At 40.7% G+C, this 19,788-nt stretch overlaps 1 protein-coding gene across 2 annotated transcripts in view; it reads right to left on the reverse strand.

Annotated features, from left to right (window-relative positions):
- Positions 1 to 149: 149 nt before the first annotated feature.
- Positions 150 to 19,788, reverse strand: part of pkig (protein kinase (cAMP-dependent, catalytic) inhibitor gamma) — a 28,679-nt gene continuing 9,040 nt past the window's right edge. Inside the window, exons 1-3 of one of the 2 annotated variants that reach the window (XM_086278808.1) lie at positions 8,608 to 8,743; positions 2,983 to 3,164; positions 150 to 846 (exon numbers count right to left, since the gene is read on the reverse strand). In XM_086278808.1, the coding sequence (XP_086134934.1) occupies positions 764 to 846; positions 2,983 to 3,136 (237 nt within the window). In that variant the 5' untranslated portion in view covers positions 3,137 to 3,164; positions 8,608 to 8,743 and the 3' untranslated portion in view covers positions 150 to 763. Of the gene's footprint in view, positions 847 to 2,982; positions 3,165 to 8,607; positions 8,744 to 19,788 lie in introns of those variants that run through there. The other variant, XM_086278807.1, reaches the window with a different exon arrangement.

Raw genomic sequence — 19,788 nt, forward strand, 5'->3', positions numbered from 1 at the left:
GTGCAGCTTAACCCTGAAATCATTAATCCCGGTTTGGCTGAGAGTCACCACCTTCACAACTTCTATGCCTGCTCTGGTTCAGATTTTAAGTACGGCAACCTGCAAAATATAGTTAATTATCAACAAAAACATAAAATACAAATGTTGCAGTAATTCATAAGTATTTTATTACACAAAGAAAATTGCTATCACAAAGTTATCACTGAACATTTAGCAATAAATATGAATTTCCATACACGACAGTAAAATGGGGACTATGTTGGTAAATATATAAAGAAAAGACTCGACGGTGAAACTGAACACCAGGATCACAAACACACACACATACATAGAAAGAAAATGACAAACAGATGATAATGAATACCCCTCCATGACAGTCCCACATTAGGCTGGAGCAACATTTCGAGTGTTGTTATGAACGAATTCTGTTTAGCTCAGTCCATCTCCGCAGACCTTAATCCAAAGTTTCTGTGCTTTCTTCTCTCGTCAGGAATATAAATAACTAACAGAGTATAAAGCAAAAGCGCAGCATCTCAGCTGTCAGTTCTACTCTGTTCTGTTTCCCGTGGTACAATCGGATTCAATAAAAAGGCGAACATTTGGAGCCCCCGAAGCTCCAAAGAGGCCGGCAGTGAGCGAAAGTGTCCTCATGTCCAGTCAAGAGAACCAATACCAACACTCTCCATTTCCTTACTCCATGTCTCTCTACTTTCACCTGCTTCCTCTCTACATTTCTCTGCCTCCCTTCGGTCTCTGGCTGAGCTTAGGATGGGCCTCCGCTTCCCTGGGCAGCTTGGCTATTGGAGCCCTCCGCCTCTGGGGCTGGGGAGGACCCTGGGTCTCCTCCTGCCAGGTCAGGGAGAAAAAAAAAAAAAAAGAAAGATACTTTTAATTTCACTCTAAAAGAGATACGGCAATCCAAGTAGTAAGAGAATCCTGAGGAAGGAAATACAACTTCCTTCAGCAGCCCAGTGTTAGTATGCTTTGACTCTTCTCACAATATCAGCATCCTGTGGTTTGATTTATCTCGGTCATTTAATTGTCAACTTATGGGAAAATTGTCTTTGACTGAAAACAAAACCAGCAAGAACAACCGTGTAACACACAACAATGCAGTCTGGTACAACTGACATTAAGACACCTTCCTCTTAAAAAGTAGACCTTTGACTAAGACCGAAGGATGCCACAACGATGTGTCACTGTGCTGCAGTTACAATTAATTTAACACTGAGACAACAATCAAATCTCACCGAGACCACAAACTGAGTGAAATTGTGTTTCTGTGGTATATTTTGGTGCATCTAGTACAGGCGGTGTTTTGTCAAAGAGATAAGACTTTAATGTGGCTTAGATCAAAGTAATAGCCTTGCACAGATAAGCAGGAATTCTTCTCAACTAGCTTCAGGATGATGAATTGTGGTTAAACTGTTTTTTTTTTTTTCAGAGTAGAAATCACAACAGTTCTTTCAGCTCCGGTCTGGCAGAAAGAAGATTTGGCAGATTAATGGTGCGATTCTGGAAGAATTTTACAGATATCTGTGAGAAACAACAACAAAACAAAGGACTTCTAGTAGTGTGAAATCTTCATGTAGCTCAGGCCTCTATAACATTCTCACTGCTGTTCTCCAACAGACTCAAAAATAGTTTTCCTTCTCAGATTTAAAGCCATGTCTTTATTTTATTTGCCTGACTGTAATCACAGAGGGATGGAGAAAATGTGACTTTTCTTTACTTTTAGACTTTAATTCATTTAAATGATTTAAGTGGCGTCTCATCAGCATCAATTAATCTTTCTTACAGTCAACCAAATACCCAAACTGGTCTAACCACAGACTCTAACCTTGTGCCTCATGCGTACTCGTTTTACACCTCTGAACATCATTTTAAAAATTCCTTTAAAATTAGTTAATAATTAAAATACAACCTCAGATGAGCAACATAAAAAAACAGCATGCTGTGATTTATTAATATTAGATAACAAAAATGAAAATACAGAAGCCAACATGATGATCTTAAAGAAGCAGTTATTTCTGTGCATCAGTACGGCCATATCCAAACACTTTGAATAAGTCTATCATTCTACAAAGATTATTCAGCAGAAAAAAATCCAATATGTTGCCCAGGAGTGAATGTCCCAGTGAAATAACCCCAAGGTCAGATTGTGCAATGCTCGGAAAAATTACAATAAACCCCAAGAATTCCATTTCAGTCATTTCAGACAGGTCTCAACGAGCCTTAAAGTTCATGACAGTACAATTAGAAATAGACTGAACAAGTACGGTTTGTTTGGAAGGGTTGCCAGGAGAAAGTCTCTTGTCTATAAAAAGAACATGGCATCTTAGGTTTGCAAGATTGCTTCTGAACAAACCGCAAGACTTCTGGTTTGGACAGACGAGACAAAAGAAGAAAGGTTCAGCCATCGTTGGCAATCAAGTTGAAACTTGATCATGCATGCCTGCACTTGCTTCTGAAAGTGGTTCTACAGGCTATCGAATCATGAGGGACACTTACGGTAGTTCTTCATGCACAATTCTGCATTTCGGCTCAGTTTTTGTTAAAAAAAAATAATGACATGGTGCAATGTGTCATATGTTACCGTTCATATGAAGTTGTATTATAATGATTTAATACCTTCTAAGGACCTATTGTTGTTTTTTTAAATATTATTATTTGGGGGGGGTTTTTGTCATTATGTTCCAAATTAAGAAACCTACATTTAATGTTGTAAAACAAATAAATAAATAGATTAATCTTGCTAAACAACTGATATCTATGTAGCGTTAACAACTGGCTAAGGCTCCACAAACAAATGAGCAATCCCAAAGTCATGTCCATCTTTTACATACAGTCTTTGGATTTTATACTGTCGGCCAGTCTAAATCTTGCCAAGCAAATTCTTTGTTTGTAATATGAAAAACTATATGCTTATTTTCTCTGATTTGCTTTCACACTGTATAACACACATGATGTGGCATTACTGACCTGCAGCCTTCAGGTCCATCTCTGCCATGTCTTTGGTAAGTTCACTGGTGCTGGTCGCTACTGACCCCTCTCCTGAGATGTCGGGCACTGCGTTCCTGCGGCCTGTGCGATCACAGTTGATGAAGTCTGAATACGACGTCTCCACATCCATCATCTGCCCATGACCAGCGCTCTCATTACACCTGCCAGAGGGAGGAGGGGGTGTCAGATGGCTATGGAAGTGTTGCAAGAAGCAAATAAATCACTGTGTTGTCTCCTTTCAAAGCCGTGGGTGTACTTTTTCCACTTTATCCTGTGCATTTCTACTTCGGTATAGCCAACAAGACATGTAAAATACTGGTAAGTAAGTGAAAAATCACTAAGAATAACCAAAACGGAGAAAAAAAGCAGCTACTTAGAAACAATTCTACAGTGGAGGGATCACCAAGAGGAAATTAATAAACAGATTAATGAAGGTGTTCGTAATTGCAATTTCTATTTTGGTATACAATTAATGACACTCTTAACATCTGTGCTAATTGGTCATCCTAATTACACTGGGGAAAGGGGGTCTCACTAACAGTGGGGCCTGTCGACTAGAGTTAATTTGTCTGTCTTAAACGTACTTACAAAAGAAAAAAGAAAGAAAAGGGTGAAAGCTTGAGAGAGTGCCAGTCAATGTGGAAAACAAGGGTAAAAACCTAAACTCATTAAGAAAAAACCCCCAGCAGGGATGTGGCCAGAAAGAGTCCCAGCAAAACAAAACAAACAAAACCAAATCAAGCTCCCATTAGCTTTTTATTCCTCTTCTGCTTCCTGTTCTCACTCCATACTTAACTAGGTCATGGACACCGCCAACCACTAAGACACTACAGAGTCAGTATTCCTCAGAGACAAGAACAATAATAATACTGCTCCAGAAAAGAAAGTGATAGAAAAGATAAGAAAGTAGTCCTCTGATGCAAACATGGGGTCACGGAAACCCAGAGACTGCCAGCAAATGCCATCACAGCTGCTGCTCTCCTACAGCTTTATTCCCTGAAGGTCCCCCCACAGGCTAGCACAGAGAGAAAAGACCTCTCTGCTCTGTATGTGCAGCATACATGACTACATCTACAGACTTTAACTCTCTGTTGAAGCATTGTTAAGTCACAACTGAACAGCTAAACAGCAAAGCCATGAATCTTTAACAGACTTGAGGGCGAGTTGAGGAATGAGAGGGGAATAAAAATGAGCTGGCAGACGCAGAAACGACACGCTGACCTGGGGCCAGTCTGTTCCCAAACTCTTTCACTCACATTCCTTTTGTATCGTTCAAAGGGTCCCGCAATTGTTTTCTTTTCTTTCACAGTGCGTGTGCACCATGCCAAAAAGGAAGCACCCAGGGTCGTTCACTGAGAGGTCAGTAGCAGCTGCAGATGTAGGCAATGCTGACTGGGAAATCTGCAGTGAAGGGCAGGCTGTAAGCCCCCGTAGGTAAGAGCAGTACCTCTGAAAATGTCACTGAGTTCTGGACTACTGGCATTTCCCTGAGTGCTTCTACCAAACACAAGAGCCACTCTGTATTCACGACAGCAGATGGTGGTGTGATCCTCTGATAGATTGTCATCTAGATAGCAGAGCTATACAGTCATTGGTGACTAAAAATCTCCGTGGGAGACCAGTGTCTCACAGGTTCATTAGTACACCTAAAGTACCACCTTTTCCTGGAGCCCAAACAATCGAGGCTTTCATTAACCACCAATTAATCTTGATATTAGCAGGAAAACATCTGTGAAATTTCTGATTTTTCTTTTCAGCAAGTTCAATCCTATACCTTTATTTCTGGATTACACTGAACAAAGACACAAAGAGATATTATACTAGTGCTAATCAATCACACACAATAAAGAAAACAAAAAACAAAACACTGACGGGCAAAGTGGGAAACATAATCTAGTAGCAATGTAATGTTCTGATGGGAAACTTCAGGTCCAGGAATTCCCTTTAAAGTGGACTATTATGCTACTTTCTTTTCTTGGACTTTACTAAAGAAACATTGTATCTCACAATCACCTTGATGCAACACATCACCTTATCCAATGTTTGAAGCTGTTGAGGCCCATCCCCCTTCACTTTCAGGCTACTTTCTTCTGATTGAATACCCCTCACAAACAGAAGGTCTGAACAACATATGGGCGGGGTCTTTCACCTTGCTTTATCATGTTACGGCTAGCCTATAAAATAGCCTGACCTTTTTCTATATGCGTGTTTAGGAAGGTGGTTTTAATCCTGTGGTAAATTTATGTAAGTGCCATAATATTCAAACCTATCCTGAGATTGTAGTTTATTGGGTAAAGGTGCACAACTGGGCACATGTTATACTGTGTAGTTAACACTGTTTAAAAATGAAACAATAAGTTTAATTGTTGAAATTAAATTGCTTAACAAAGTAGCAGTGTTTCCAGTTTTAAAGAGTATGAACTGAATATCTTCTTGGTTTTGAATGCTGACTGGGAAAAAAAGGAAGACAAATTACAGGGAGAGGAATTTTGAAGGAAAATTCCCACTTCCTTCAATGGAGCAAACACCATACACAATAGAGGCATAATGACAATGCAAAATGAAAACACAGGCTACAGCTCCAAAAACTATCACCAAGAGCTGTTAGTACCTAATAAAATCAAGGGACGCTAATTTACTGTAAACTCTTTATTGTTACAGCCACTTAAGAGAATGTTTGTTATTCCAATGAATATTCAAAGACGATGTGTGAAAAATATTTGCGTGCTAGCTTGTTTTGTTGTAAACTCAGGGCAAAACGGCTTGCGTGGATCTGACATAAGGTAACAAAATACTCCGAGCCAAGAAGCACTCTGTCTCATAACCACCCATCCACTTTCTTAACCGTTTATCCAGTTCAGATTCACGGGAGCCTATTCCAGCTGTCAGCTGTCTCATAACCTCCCCATAAAAATGCAAATTGTTGTTTTTATGTTTTTAAGTCAAACGTGATTAAACCAACATGTTATAATACGTCAGGAGTGATATTCTGGACTAGTGAGCAGATGCACCAAAGCAAACATGAGACAATCTAGCCTCTCATCTAATCCTCTGCAAAAAAAAGAAAAGAAAAGAAAAGCTAATAGACAAACCAGCATATCAGTTTCTTTAAATTGTAGTTGATGCTCTATGAAGACAACGATTTCACATCACATTATAAAACAATCACTCAGGCATGCTCCTAATGAGTGCAATTTCTACACAGAATGAAAGATTTTAATGGGAGATCTATCGAACAAACAGCGAACACTGACTGTGTGTTCAGTGCAGCAATGACTGAACTTGTGTGGTTTGTTATGCCTTTTTCTTCTCCACCAGCCCAGTTGTTATATGGCTTATGGAAGTCTCATTTAATTGCCATTTGTTTGTTTAATTAGTTGACTTCCTTGCACATGTGGATCAAATCCTACCATGAGATTATTAACAGGTTTCCATGGAGGGATGACGATGATGATGGTGATGATGCCTTCTGCTCTTCAGCTGGTGTTTACACTCTTCTGTGCCTGACTGTCTGGTCTCAGCTGTGATGGAAGCGGTTTAATGGTGGTGCATCTCACTCGATACCGATATCCACACAACCAACTGCGATGATGAACTTGTTTTTGTGGCGCTGGCTCGACTGACTGAAGCAGTGGAGCTTGCGGCTGTTGTTCACATGACGCGATTTGTATAATGCAAATGGATATGGAAAGTTACTAAGGTGCAAGGTATTGTATAAAAAATAAATACATTTTAAAAAAAGAACTTCAAGAACCTTTCTTCTAAAAGTAGTTAACTACAGGTCTTGTTTGATTGGTTGCATGCAACCAACCTACTTTAAAGGTGATGCCTTCAAAGTGCTCAATCAAAACTAAAGCATGTTCATCCTAAACTTATAATAAATGACAATCAGCAGCAAACCTTCATGTTTACAAAGTTGAAACTAGCAACTGTTTGGCATTTTTGCCTGATAGATGAAAAGTCCAGAAGATAAGCAGACCTGCCCCTTATATCTAGATGGCCTTTTAAAGATACACTGTACAGTACGCTTAACAAATCCACCTTCCACACAGATTTGATTCATCCCCCGCTTTCATGTGGAAATGTCAACAGTACTAAATTCCAGGAATTATGACTTATGGTGCTCTTAAAGTGCATGTCCTAGTTTGATTAAAAAGGCGCCTTTATGCGAAAACCCAGGGCAAGTACACAGAGGGAAACTCTACACTGCTGCAGCTGGAAACACTGCCACCAGACAAATGTCACAGGTGTGTGTATATACACTTGAGACAATATAACAACTCAACACTCCAAGGGAAATTGCCACATCCCAGCTCACAAGCTGAACTCCTCTCTTTCCCCTTCTTTTTCCTGCTCTGCATTGCATCTGTCAACAGTTTCTGATGTAGGCAATCACTTTCAGGGAAACATGCCAATTCAAATTCATATTCCTGCAGTATTATCCCACACACACAATACACTTTAGCCTATTGTGAATGAAAGCAAAGGCTGAAGAAAACATGTACAACAGCAACATCAACTGTATACAGAGAGGGTTCTGACAGGTTTAAACATGAACTGTGACCACACTGGGTGAGGTGACATGTAACCGGAGAGGTTGGGGCATGTAGATATTAGAAACAAAAGCCTTTGAGTTCACTATGGGAATATGAGTCAGCACAGTTACTTATGCTGGGCCCATTAGAGAGGCAAGATCACTTCAGTCCCAGCGGAGCCTTTTAAGCCTGATTTGTGTGTAATAAGCTTGTATTATCTGCCATAACCCACACAAAGACCAACTTCTTTGCTGATTCTGACATCCATTAGGGCCATCTACCTGTCCAACTTCAACTCAGTCAACTAGTTTTTGAGAAGTCCTTGAGTAGGCAAAAACTCTCCATATCACAGTCATCTGCCTCATCTTAAAATTTCCACTGGCCTATTTCTGGTGGTTTAGAGTTAATAAAATCCAAACAAATGAATCATGTTAACAAGAATTGTTTGACTAAACAGCTGGTTGACTGACAGAAAATGTATTTGCAATCTAGCAAGGTTTAACAGAGGAATACGTTCAACTGTTTTTGTGAGAATTTGATGCTTTTATTTTACTGTAAAACAGTAAAATTAATGTTTTGGGGTTTCGACTGCTCGCTGGACACGTCGGGGTGTACAAAGACATCAAAATGATCCTTCTGTGTGTATTTGTTTAACCCTCCAACAAACGAAGATTAATCTTGAAAATAATTACCCAAACGAAAGCTACAACAGAGAACACAATAATTACTATATTAACAACACAATGCCAGTCTGAGCTTCCCAGATGCCTGCGAGAAGACTTCATTTTATCCAAAACACAACAATTTTCAGTTTACTGTGATTATAAGCAAATTAAAGAAGCCAATCCTTCTAATGTAGAAGCTGAGTCTGTTCAAACTGCTTGAAATATATAGCATTTCAATTTCTGCCAGTTTGTCACTTTTCCACATTTATAAAGAACCACAAACATCTTCTTGATTTGAATCTTTACTAGCTTGCAGTTCCACATACTAAAACTTTGTTTTATTTACGTACAAACAGTGCATTAAAACAGGTGACAGAGAATTAACGTCAAGCTGTCTCTCTTACCAAAGTAATCAGAGTTGCTTCATCTCCTCTCAGGTCCCTGCACACAGACACAAAGTATTTAAGACAAACGCTCCTGAATCGGTTCACCCTCCAGTGCAGAGCGTTGCACTCTGAGAGCACCATAACACTAGTGTGCTCAGCTCTTTGCCCTCCTGCTCGCCGCCTCTCAGCCCCCTTGAAATGTGGTCTGGGCACTGTCTATTCACATGATGTCAGCAGCTGCTTGCTTGACAACAAGCCCACTCCAAACACAAAGGAGCTGTATTTCCTCATCAGGATTAGCATTGTTGTTCCTCCCTGGTCTTCCTCTCATAAATAAATAAATAAAAGCTCTGTCCATTCAACTTTGTGTGTATGTGTGCCCCATATCCTTCCTCTTCTTATAGGACCCAGGCTGGGTGGGAAGACCTAATTTCCCCTGGTGAAGTGACTATTGCAACTTGGCAACCCATTAGCTTTTGCTCTTCAGTAGCCTTTTACTTGTGCACTGGGAAAAACTTTCCCTGCTGAGGAGACAATAAGACGCTGCTGTAAAGAGGTTTTCAGCACCTCTCTCTCACACCGGCACTAAAATCAGAGGATTACGATTAAGTCACAGTAGAAGCCTCCATCTTCTCTGTCAGACATGCAGAATTATCACTGATAACACTGGATACTCAATGCAATTTCCCATCTCCTCTCCACTGAGCGGAGATACCGAGAACGATCACTGCCACTCTCATATAATTGCCATCCTAAATGAGCGTACTGAGCTCCCACGCCTTAAGGCATTATGAATCAGCTGAGGAACCGGAGATAAGAAGGCTGACCAAGGCTATTAGCATCAGCTACTGTGGAAGAGTCATGAGTGAACTTATGAATAAAACAAAAAGGAGCTGCATCTTCAGAAAGCTTCAGCCAAATCAAAAATCAATCTCACTCGGACAGATTATCTCAGCAGGCAAGCAGAAGAGCAGCTAAATTGTGGTTCCCCACTTCGTAAGCCTGAGCACTTCAAAGATCAATTCCCAGCATTTGTTTCTCAAGAGAGATCAGTGCTGGAGAAAAACACACATATGAATGGCTTTGCTCCAAAATGAGTTCTCCACCATTAAAAATGACTCCAACTCCCACACTGACTACCATCATATTCCTCTAAGAAGAGCTACAAATTAAAGATTTTACTATGAAGCATTTTGGCTGTACAAAGACATGAAAAAAGGAAAAGGCGTTTTCGAAAAACGCTTCACAGCACATTGCAAGTAAGGCTGCAACTGCAGATTATTTTCTTGATTAGTCAACTTGTCTGCAGATTCCATTTTCTTCCAATTATCCGATTTAGGGTTACGTTGGGCCTGCAGGATATTACACTTGCAATTGGACAAGAGGTGCACCGTGGACAGATCAGCAGTGTATAGCAGGGCTAACAGAGACAGATGACCATTTGTGCTCGTATTCACACCTACCTTAGAATCACCAATTCACCTATTACCCTAACATATTGATTTGTGGTATTGTATTTGATTTAAAATCAATTAGATTAGAATTTAAATAAAATTCCCCAAGCATGTTTATTTAACTCAAGTCAGCTTTAAGAGATCTTTTTAGACTCTAAAAATACAGTCTGCACATTAGAGAGGCAGTCATACAGGAAAGATTCAAAACTTGAATGAGATTTGCACAGACCAGGACTGAAAGGCTTGGTCATCACAGAGCTTCACTTAAGCATCAGTAATATTGGGGCCTGTCCAAAAGCCCAAAGGATACTAATAGATTCAAATTCAAATTCAAATTCAAATTTTATTTGTCACGTACACAGTCATACACAGTACGATATGTAGTGAAATGCTTGGACAACTGCTCGTGACCTAAAGAAAACAAAAAAGGAAAAGGCTATGAATAAGATAGGAAATAAATATGAAAAATTAAAAAGGGTAAATTTAACTAGGAAGAAATAGAATATAAATTAAGGTTAAAAATGAAATAACTGTACAACACAAATTAGAATGAAGGGTAAATTTAACTGGGAAGAATAAGATAAAGATAAATATATAAATTAAAGTTGAAAATAAAATAACTGTACAACAAAATACACAATACACAATATAGAACTATATAAGAATGTATGAAGAAATCTAAATATAAATAAATATATACACAATAACAGCAGCTGTACAAGTATTAACCGGAAATGAAGAATATAGTGACCAGTGTTGTGCAAAACCAAAGTCCAGAAAGTCCAGTGTGTGTGTAAGAACTGTATGTGTGGGTCAGTACTGTGTGGTGGTGTGATTGAGAGACCGTATCGCCTGCGGGAAGAAGCTCCTCCTCAGTCTCTCTGTGTTGGTCTTCAGGGAGCGGAATCGCTTTCCTGACCTCAACAGAGAGAACAGTCTGTTGTTGGGATGGCTGAGGTCCTTCACGATCTTCCTGGCCTTGGTCCAGCACCGCCTGCTGTAGATTGAGTGCAGGTCAGGGAGCTCGGAGCGGATGGTGCGCTCAGCTGACCGCACAACCCTCTGTAGAGCTCGTCTGTCCTGCATGGTGCTGTTCCCGAACCAGGTTAAGATGTTTCCCGCCAGGATGCTCTCTATGGTGCACGAGTAAAAGTTCCTGAGCACCTTGGAGGGCAGTTGGAAGTCTCTCAAGCGTCTGAGGTGGTAGAGACGCTGTCGGGCCTTTTTCACCACGGTGTTGATGTGACAGGACCATGACAGGTCCTGCGTGATGTGAACTCCGAGGTATTTGAAGCTGTCCACTCTCTCCACTGGGCACTCGTTGATGACGGGGGTCTGGTAGTTCCTCTCCTGCTTAGTGCTGAAGTCCACTATCAGCTCCTTTGTCTTACTGACGTTTAGAAGGAGGTTGTTCCTCTGGCACCAGTTCTCCAGATTCCTAATCTCCTTCAGGTAGGCCGTCTCGTTGTTATCAGAGATCAGGCCCACCACGACGGTGTCGTCAGCAAACTTGATGATGGTGGTGGAGCTGGTAGTGGCCACACAGTCATATGTGTACAAAGAGTACAGCAGGGGGCTCAGAACACACCCCTGGGGGGCTCCAGTGCTGAGAGTGGTGGAGGCTGAGACATGTCCGCCCATCCTTACTGCCTGTGGTCTGCCAGTTAGGAAGTTGGAGATCCACTGACACATAGATGAGCTGAGTCCCAGATGCTCCAGCTTGGTGGTGAGTGTGGAGGGAATTATGGTGTTAAATGCAGAGCTGTAGTCTATGAAGAGCATTTTAACATAATTCCCCCTTCTAGTGTCCAAGTGAGTGAGTGATGTGTGGAGGAGATGAGAGATGGCATCGTCTGTGGAACGATTTGGACGGTAAGCGAACTGTAGTGGGTCCAGTGTGTCTGGTAGTGAAGAAATGATGAAGTCTCTGACCAGGCGTTCAAAGCACTTCATCACTACTGAGGTGAGGGCTACAGGGCGATAGTCATTGAGAGAAGCAGGGTGGGGTTTCTTCGGGACAGGAACAATGATGGACTCTTTGAAGCATGTGGGGATCACCGACTGAGATAAAGAGATGTTGAATATCTCAGTGAACACAGGAGCTAGCTGGTATGCGCAGTCTCTTAGGATACGACCTGGGATGCCGTCTGGTCCTGCTGCTTTCCTGGTGTTCACTCTCTTGAAGGCTCTCCTTACTTCATGCTCGGAGATGACGAGCACGTTTCCGGTGCTGGCAGTATCTTCCTGTCTGCAGCCGTTAGCGCCGCTAACACTAGCATTGTTGGAGACCTTAGCTGCAGCCTCGAAGCGAGCATAGAAAGTGTTCAGCTCGTCTGCCAGAGTCACGGCCACGTTCGTCATACCGGTTGTTGGTGCTTTATAGTCCGTTATTGTCCTTAGTCCCCGCCACAGGCTCCTAGAGTCGCTCTGTTGGAGTTGTGACTCTAGTTTCCTCCCGTAGCGCTGCTTCGCCTCTTTCACCGCCCTCCGCACGTTATATGACGCGGCTTTGTACGGGTCCATGTCCCCCGTCATGAGTCCCGTGTTGTAGGCAGCGGTGCGGGATCTCAGAGCGTCGCGGATGGTTTTATCCACCCACGGCTTCTGGTTGGGAAACGTTGTGATAGTCTTTGTCTCCACGGTATCATCCGCTAGTTTCCCGATGAATCCCACAACCGCTTCCGTAAACACGTTGACGTCATCGTCGGAGCTGTTTCTGAACATGCCCCAGTCTGCGTCATCGAGTGCGTCCTGTAACGCGGCCACCGATTGATCCGTCCAGCGCGCGACCTTCCTCTGAACCGGAACTTCCTGTTTCAGCCTTTGTTTGTATTTTGGCATGAGGAAGATGGCGGCGTGATCAGATGATATCCACCCCAGCCACAGTCTGTTGCCTGTCTGGATGTTTCTTTGTTTGAATGTGAAATTACGGAACTCGTCCACCATACTTAGACTATAACAACTGTATTTTTCAGGATTATCATTTAAGGAGCATTTCTCTTTGTTTTTTATCTTGGACAGGTGACATGTAGAATCTTTAAAGTAATTCTGAAAAAACAAAACACTGAAGTTGTATTATCCCAAGATCAAAGCTCAGTCAAAACGTATGTGAATAAGAGTTGTCCGTTTGTTATGTCTTAAAAAAATATAGAAAAAGAAAGAAAAGAAAAAAAACCCTGACCCTATTTGTTTTTAGCAGGAGTCAGATCGACCATCTCTTCCCCTGCCTGAGAAACTTCAAGCTGCACTGGCTTTCAGGGAATTAGAAGGTCAGAGTTTCAGCGAGTTACTAAACCAACACAAGTCTTGGTGGTCAGAAAAAAATCAATCCGAAACGTTACAGGCATCCTGTGTGGTTAAGTATGAGGTCTTCTTCATTTTGTTCTCCAGGATGCCAGGATCAGTGTTTCAGGTGGGCTGATGGTACGTAATGACTCAACATTCTTCCTTCTTAGTTGTTGAGGTCACAAGACGCCAGCATGTCGCCACAACAGATCAGTTAGCTCAGCGATCCCCAACCTTTTTTGCGCCACAGACCGGTTTACGTCCGATAATATTTTCACGGACTGGCCTTTAAGGTGTCAGGGATAAAAACAACAAAATAAAACCAGTACTAGTACAAAAGAAAGAAGACTTATTTATAGCACATGGGAAAAGGCCCAGGGAAACAGAGTTAACGGCAAAAACAATAAAAAAAAAATGACGATAAAAACCCTGAAAATCACACCCAAGCCTCAACTCTCGTGGCTCGGTACCAAACGACTCATTGACTGGTACCGGTCTGTGGCCCGGGGGTTGGGGACCGCTGACTCAGCTGACTTTCCAACAAACATGGTTGACATCATATTGATTGGCCCGATATTGATGTTGTATCCACAAACACATCCAGCAAGAAATATTTCTCACAGTATTGCAATAAAGGAAACGTGTTTTTTAAATACATTTGATTAACAAGAAATTTACTAACTGAAAAGGTTGTGAACAGCCACACAACATCCACCTCTCTTACACAGAGTAGTATTACAAGATTTTATAGGGTTATTTTTGTTGTTTTAATCTAAAACACTATATTCTGCCACAGGATCTTTACCCTACAATATAAAGCACCGTGAGTTGACTGTTGTGATTTGGTGCTATGTAAATAAAACTGAATTGAATTGCCTCTCTGGACACATATCTAATCAGTGTTGGTCAGTTCACTTGGTGAGATAAGAAATAGACTTCAGAGACAGAAGTCACTGTTCGAGTCTCCCTTGCAGCAGCTCTGGGTCCCATTCTGAAACTTGTATGATTAAACCCTTTGGTTTTCTTAGAAGCCAGTGCCTCATAGTCACAGTAACATGATCGATCACTGTGTGTGTAAACAATACTTCATTTTATATAGACTAGTTGACTAAACAGAGGAATTGGGGACCTTAAAGATTAAATAGTTGAATTCTCTAAACATTAGGGAAAGGTGCTTCCATGTTTCCTTTGCTACAGGATACACTTGAGCGCCACTTGTAAGATAAGCCACAATTCAATGTGACGCACCATTTGACCATTTATGGAAATAAACCAGTGACGATTGACGCAAATCATGTAAATTACTGGTGAGTTTTGCATCTTGTTGTGCAACTTGCTAACATGTAAATACATTTTGAACTTTAACGTATTTGTGTAAACCTACAGTATATGTGAACAACAATGCAGCATTGCTTCATTTTATTCTGCTTGTTATGAAGTCGTTGCCTTGTGCAAATCTCCTGATGACATTAGAAAAGTTCACTACAAATAAAAATACCGAGCTATACTGAAGTGAAGCGATGGTTCTAATGCAACTTGGTTTGCATTAGTTTTGTCTTTGTTTATGAATTTTCCTCCACCTTTTGTCCTGACCTCATGCCCTTGTCTATTGACGTAAAGGACAAGTGGTTAGGAAAAGATCTGGATGGCAATGTTTTTGGCTGTTTCACTGCAACCTTTGATGCCTTCTGCCATTAGTGACTAACACAGCCTCAGGTTTCTAGTACTGAACAGAGACAAGCCCATTTGCAACCAGAAGCAAAGTTGATTCAAGGGACACAACCTGAGGACATTTATCAGAGCTCCCACTAGAGCAGGGACTTTATTTATCCTCTTTTCATACACAGTCCTCAAGTACATGTGTAAAGTGGAATTCCCTTTCAACTAGCCATTTTCAGTGTTTTCTGACCACCATTACATCATACTTCATTTCAGATTGTGCACCAAATCCTTACTAGTCCTTCACAGTGAGCACACTTTTCATCTCAGAAAAGGAATCTAAATCAGTTTCCTAAAATGCTGAGCTATTCTTTTACACATTTATTTATAACGTCATTCTGAGGTAATCACACCAAAGCCTTGCATGATTTCCACTTATTTTATCAAACATAAGCCACACTAATTACTGCTGCTCAAAAAGTAACAACTGCTGAAAAGGGAAACCCTTTATATAACGTGCTTTTGCTGAATGTGCCTAATTAAAGGAGACAGATCTCCTCTAACTCGGCATTAAAATGTCAGTGTGCTCACACCAACTTAAATTGATTTTTTTTTTTTAAAATCTACTCAGTTATTTCATCTGCTGAGCAGATGGCAGGGCCACATAATAAACAAGACTAAAGAGACAGACAATACTTGTACTATAGACTGTGTCCTCTTCTGTTAGCACAGCTCACTTAGCAACAGCTGGGGCAATCGATACTCGTTTTAGAGGAGGGGGAGCCGGTGCATCATGATATTGCTGTGTCAAACGATACCCATCCACAAGAAAACAATGGTATCACATTTGCCTCTCTGGAGGTAAGTAAAGGTTACGTTACCAGAGATATTAAATGTACAACACAGTACTCCAAATAACCTGTAATCAATGAGTATTTCACAGGCAGTAGAGAGAAGTGTCAAGATATATGAGACAGTCTGCTGTAGCAGCATTTTCTGCCTCAGGCTATAGGGATTCCCCTGGTTTGTATTTGTGTGTGGGTGTGTGTCAATAGGATGGGTGTGACTGATTCCCATCAGCCAACCATGATTCATAGCTGAGTCAGGAGCAGGTGCTTCAACCGGACTGTAAAATGAGGCCATGATTATGGCCCCCTTTCTAAGCAAGGGGGAAAAAAAAATTCTCTCATCTCAGTTTCAGAGTGCTGCAGCAACTGTTCGCTTAGATTCTCATCTTTCATGAGACTGTTCACGGGCAGTGTTGTCACAAAAACGAATTTGTCAGGAGAAACCGATTTTATAATGAATGACTATCAGAAGCAAACACAGACAGCACTCTCATCTAATACAATCAAAGCAAATAAAAGAGACGACTGCTCCCTGAAATTTATCTCATCTGAACAGTTACCGTCTTGTTTACTTAACAAGACAAAATAATTCATGACTATATAAAGCAGCTCCGAGGGGGATTTGATTTGTTAAGGACTTAGTGCGGCTATACCATCTAAAAAATAGCTGAAAAGAATATTTAGTGAAAATATTGTAAAAAAATAAAAAAAATAATAAATAAAAGAAAATAAAAAATTAGTGTTAAAAATTGGTGTTAAATATATCATGTTCCCACACCTTGTATATATTTCTGTTCACTGAAATGTTACATTATTGGGTTTTTGCAGTTCAGTCAACCAACCAATGAAATACATGCTGTTTATATTCCGTTACAGGGGTGGATGCTCACATTAAACATTTATAATAAGCATATTTACAAGTAAACATTGTGAGCCAAAAGCTCAGGCTTCAGACTGCTCTAAATGTTCAGTTTCAGACAGTTTTTTTTACACCCTTAGATCTGCATGATGTCATAGAAAGGAATATTCCTAATATGGTCATCTGGAGCACACAGTTTTGGCTGTAAGCACAGAAGCCCCACCTACGTGCCTGCATGTATGACAGGCAGCCAATCAGAAGAAGGTTGGCTTGAACGAAGGGGGGAAGGGAACTAAAACAGCTTTTGTGCAGTGGCTGATTTAAGGAGCTGCACAAAGGCCTGGTGTAGTAAAAAAATAAGGATTAATAGTACTATTATTAGTAGAACAGTTCCCTTTTAACATTAAGTCAGTTTGGTTGTTTGTTTTTCAAAATTTGATAATGTCATGTCCCTCTCTTTTTAATCACTTTTTAATCTATTAAGCAAGAGGATAATAATATGACAACAAGTGATAAAATAATGAACTGCACCGTTGATTTTAATAACTTTTTCTGAAAAAAATTAAATAAATAAATATAACATATTTGGACTACACGGTTACAATTGTTTATCCAAGCAGACGTTCTCATCTCCCTAAATGTGAGGATCTGACATTTTTCTCTCAATGTGCTTGGGTTCCTTGAAATTTTGGAAATATTCATTTTTACAATAATAGACGGAAAAGCTGTAAATCTGCGTGAAAAAGAAATATTTAACCAAATGTAATGCTTGCTAATGTAATGTTTGGAAATCTGAAACACTTAGGAAATCAACAAATTTCAGAAAATGAATGAGCAGCAGCTTTAATGATGATTACAGCTGTTAAATCAAGGCAAAAATCTTCGTGTCTTTCTTCTAAGATGCCAAGATTTTCTTCTTTGTTTGTATTTGACATAACTTATGAATAAATATTTTTGGTCAAAACAAATTAGATTTAGTGTGGGTGGAAGCAAAGACAGCTCTTGTTGTACGGTATGAGGAAGATTCACGTATAATCACAAAGAAGACTGAATTTGGGCCACTTCAGCTGGAGATTAATTTTGTAACTCAGTCAATTAATCAATTACTTTCTTCAGCTCCAATTAGTTCCTGTCACCCCATTACCATACGTCCTCAGGTGTGATTGAGCCTTCTTTCTCTGGAATCCAGAGGGTATGCAGGGAAGCGTGGTGTTTAACTGCTGTGCAGGTCTGTGATTTTCCTCCCACTGTCCGTTCCATCTTTTCTAATTCTGCTGCAAGGTTGCCCATTTCTATTTCTGTCCGCACATTTAACAACACGAGACCTCAACAGGAAGCAGGTGGTTTGTTTGCCTGTGTTGTTTATGCCCTCTCTTTTCCCAGACTCTCTGCACACACACTGGAGGCTGAATAAGACCCTTGAGCTAACGAGGAGGAGGAGGAGGAGGTGGCGGCGGCGGCGGTGCGGCGGAGGACGATGCAAGGACAAGTGGTAAGTGAGGGGACTGGAGAGTAGGTGGTGATGAAGGTGGGGGGGGGGGGGGGGGGGTGAGAGGAAAATGATGAGGATGAGGTGAGAATGGAAAGCAGATGAGGACAGAAAATCCATGAGGTTATTGAAAGGGGAAAAAAAGGGAGGATGAGAGAAGCAGAAAAGGAATGCATCCATGTTTATTGTGCTTTTAAAAATAAAGACAGAATCCCTCACAGGCTCCAATGTTTTCATTACTTTTTTTTTGAGAACTTGAGACACACAATACATCCTGCTCGTGAGCTGCACACATTTGACCAGTTTTTAGCAGAATAAATGGCTACTATACCAATATATTGGCTACTTCCTAATGCACCACCTGTTAGAGGGATTTTACCCACAACTCCCTCAACCCATTAATCCTCTCTCTTATAAAATAACAAAGACCAGAAAATGACTTACAGTCAGGCACGTCTCAGTCCCAAAGCCAGAAATGTGATTATACCAAACACAGCTGCTCTTTATGCTGCACTGGAAATAATTTGAAGAAAACGACTCGCTCCTCTCACCTGCCCCGACAGCCCTGCTGCGTCTGAGGTTTGCCAAGTAATTCCACTCAGCTACATCATCACACTTTTCTCCCACAAGTCTAGGAGGATGTGGGCATCATGTGATTCGATTTGCTGAGTTGACGGAGATACAAAGGCACATATGTCACCCTCCTCGTGAGCAAACACGCCGATACAAAAAAAGGAAAGAGCAGAGGCAGTCATTGCACCTTACTCCATATCATTCATGATGGTATACAGAAAAGCTTTGGTTTTTACAGTGTGCAGTAACACACACACACATACACACACACACTCGAGTGCCAAAAATTGCAGTTTTTCTAATGGCCACTTGAGGGTGGCTTCAAAATTGAGCAAAGTTTGTTAAAATTCCAAACTTTACAACATTAAAAAGAATGTTTAAAGCCTGGTACAAAAACATTTTGGCCTTTATGGATAATACAGATAGTCCAGGTGTATAGTTTTCCCCTTCACAACACTACACGGTGGGTGAATTCTTTTCCATCCATCTGGAATCTGAAGTTATTGACAGATGTCCTAACAGACGGAGATGCAGCGAATCGATGCTGCACCTGTGTTCGCTAAACTGAACTTCTCAGCGGTGTTTGTGGTGTTGGTGCCTTTTGTTGTGCTTCAGTTCTGGTAAATGAAATTCCAGTACTTTATTCGTCTGTAAAGTTTATGAATGTAATTTGCTAGTGCTAGCTTATAATTTAGCACTCCACCCCACATGGCATCCAAAAAGCAGAGTCCAGAAATCACAGGGTATGAATTCATAATAACAGTTTTATCTGCATTATATAGAGTTACATATGGGCAAGTGATATACAATACTTTAAGGAAATACAATATTTCAATATTGAAATATTTCAAGGAAATTTGTGATAATTATATTTACGACAATACAGAAAAAAATAATACGAAAGAAGATTTTATTGGTGATGGCAGCTTGCGGGCAGCAGCATCAATTACAGCAAACAAAATTACGTGCTTTTTCCATCCTTTTCTAATGGGCGACTGTCACTGATGACAGACTTCATTTAATGTGAATCTA

Source organism: Aulonocara sp. 'chitande type north' Nkhata Bay, linkage group LG20 (assembly GCF_057382095.1).
Source record: "Aulonocara sp. 'chitande type north' Nkhata Bay isolate Kocher_YH1m ecotype deep benthic linkage group LG20, A_spYH_male_GT1.1, whole genome shotgun sequence".
Lineage (NCBI taxonomy): Eukaryota > Metazoa > Chordata > Actinopteri > Cichliformes > Cichlidae > Aulonocara > Aulonocara sp. 'chitande type north' Nkhata Bay.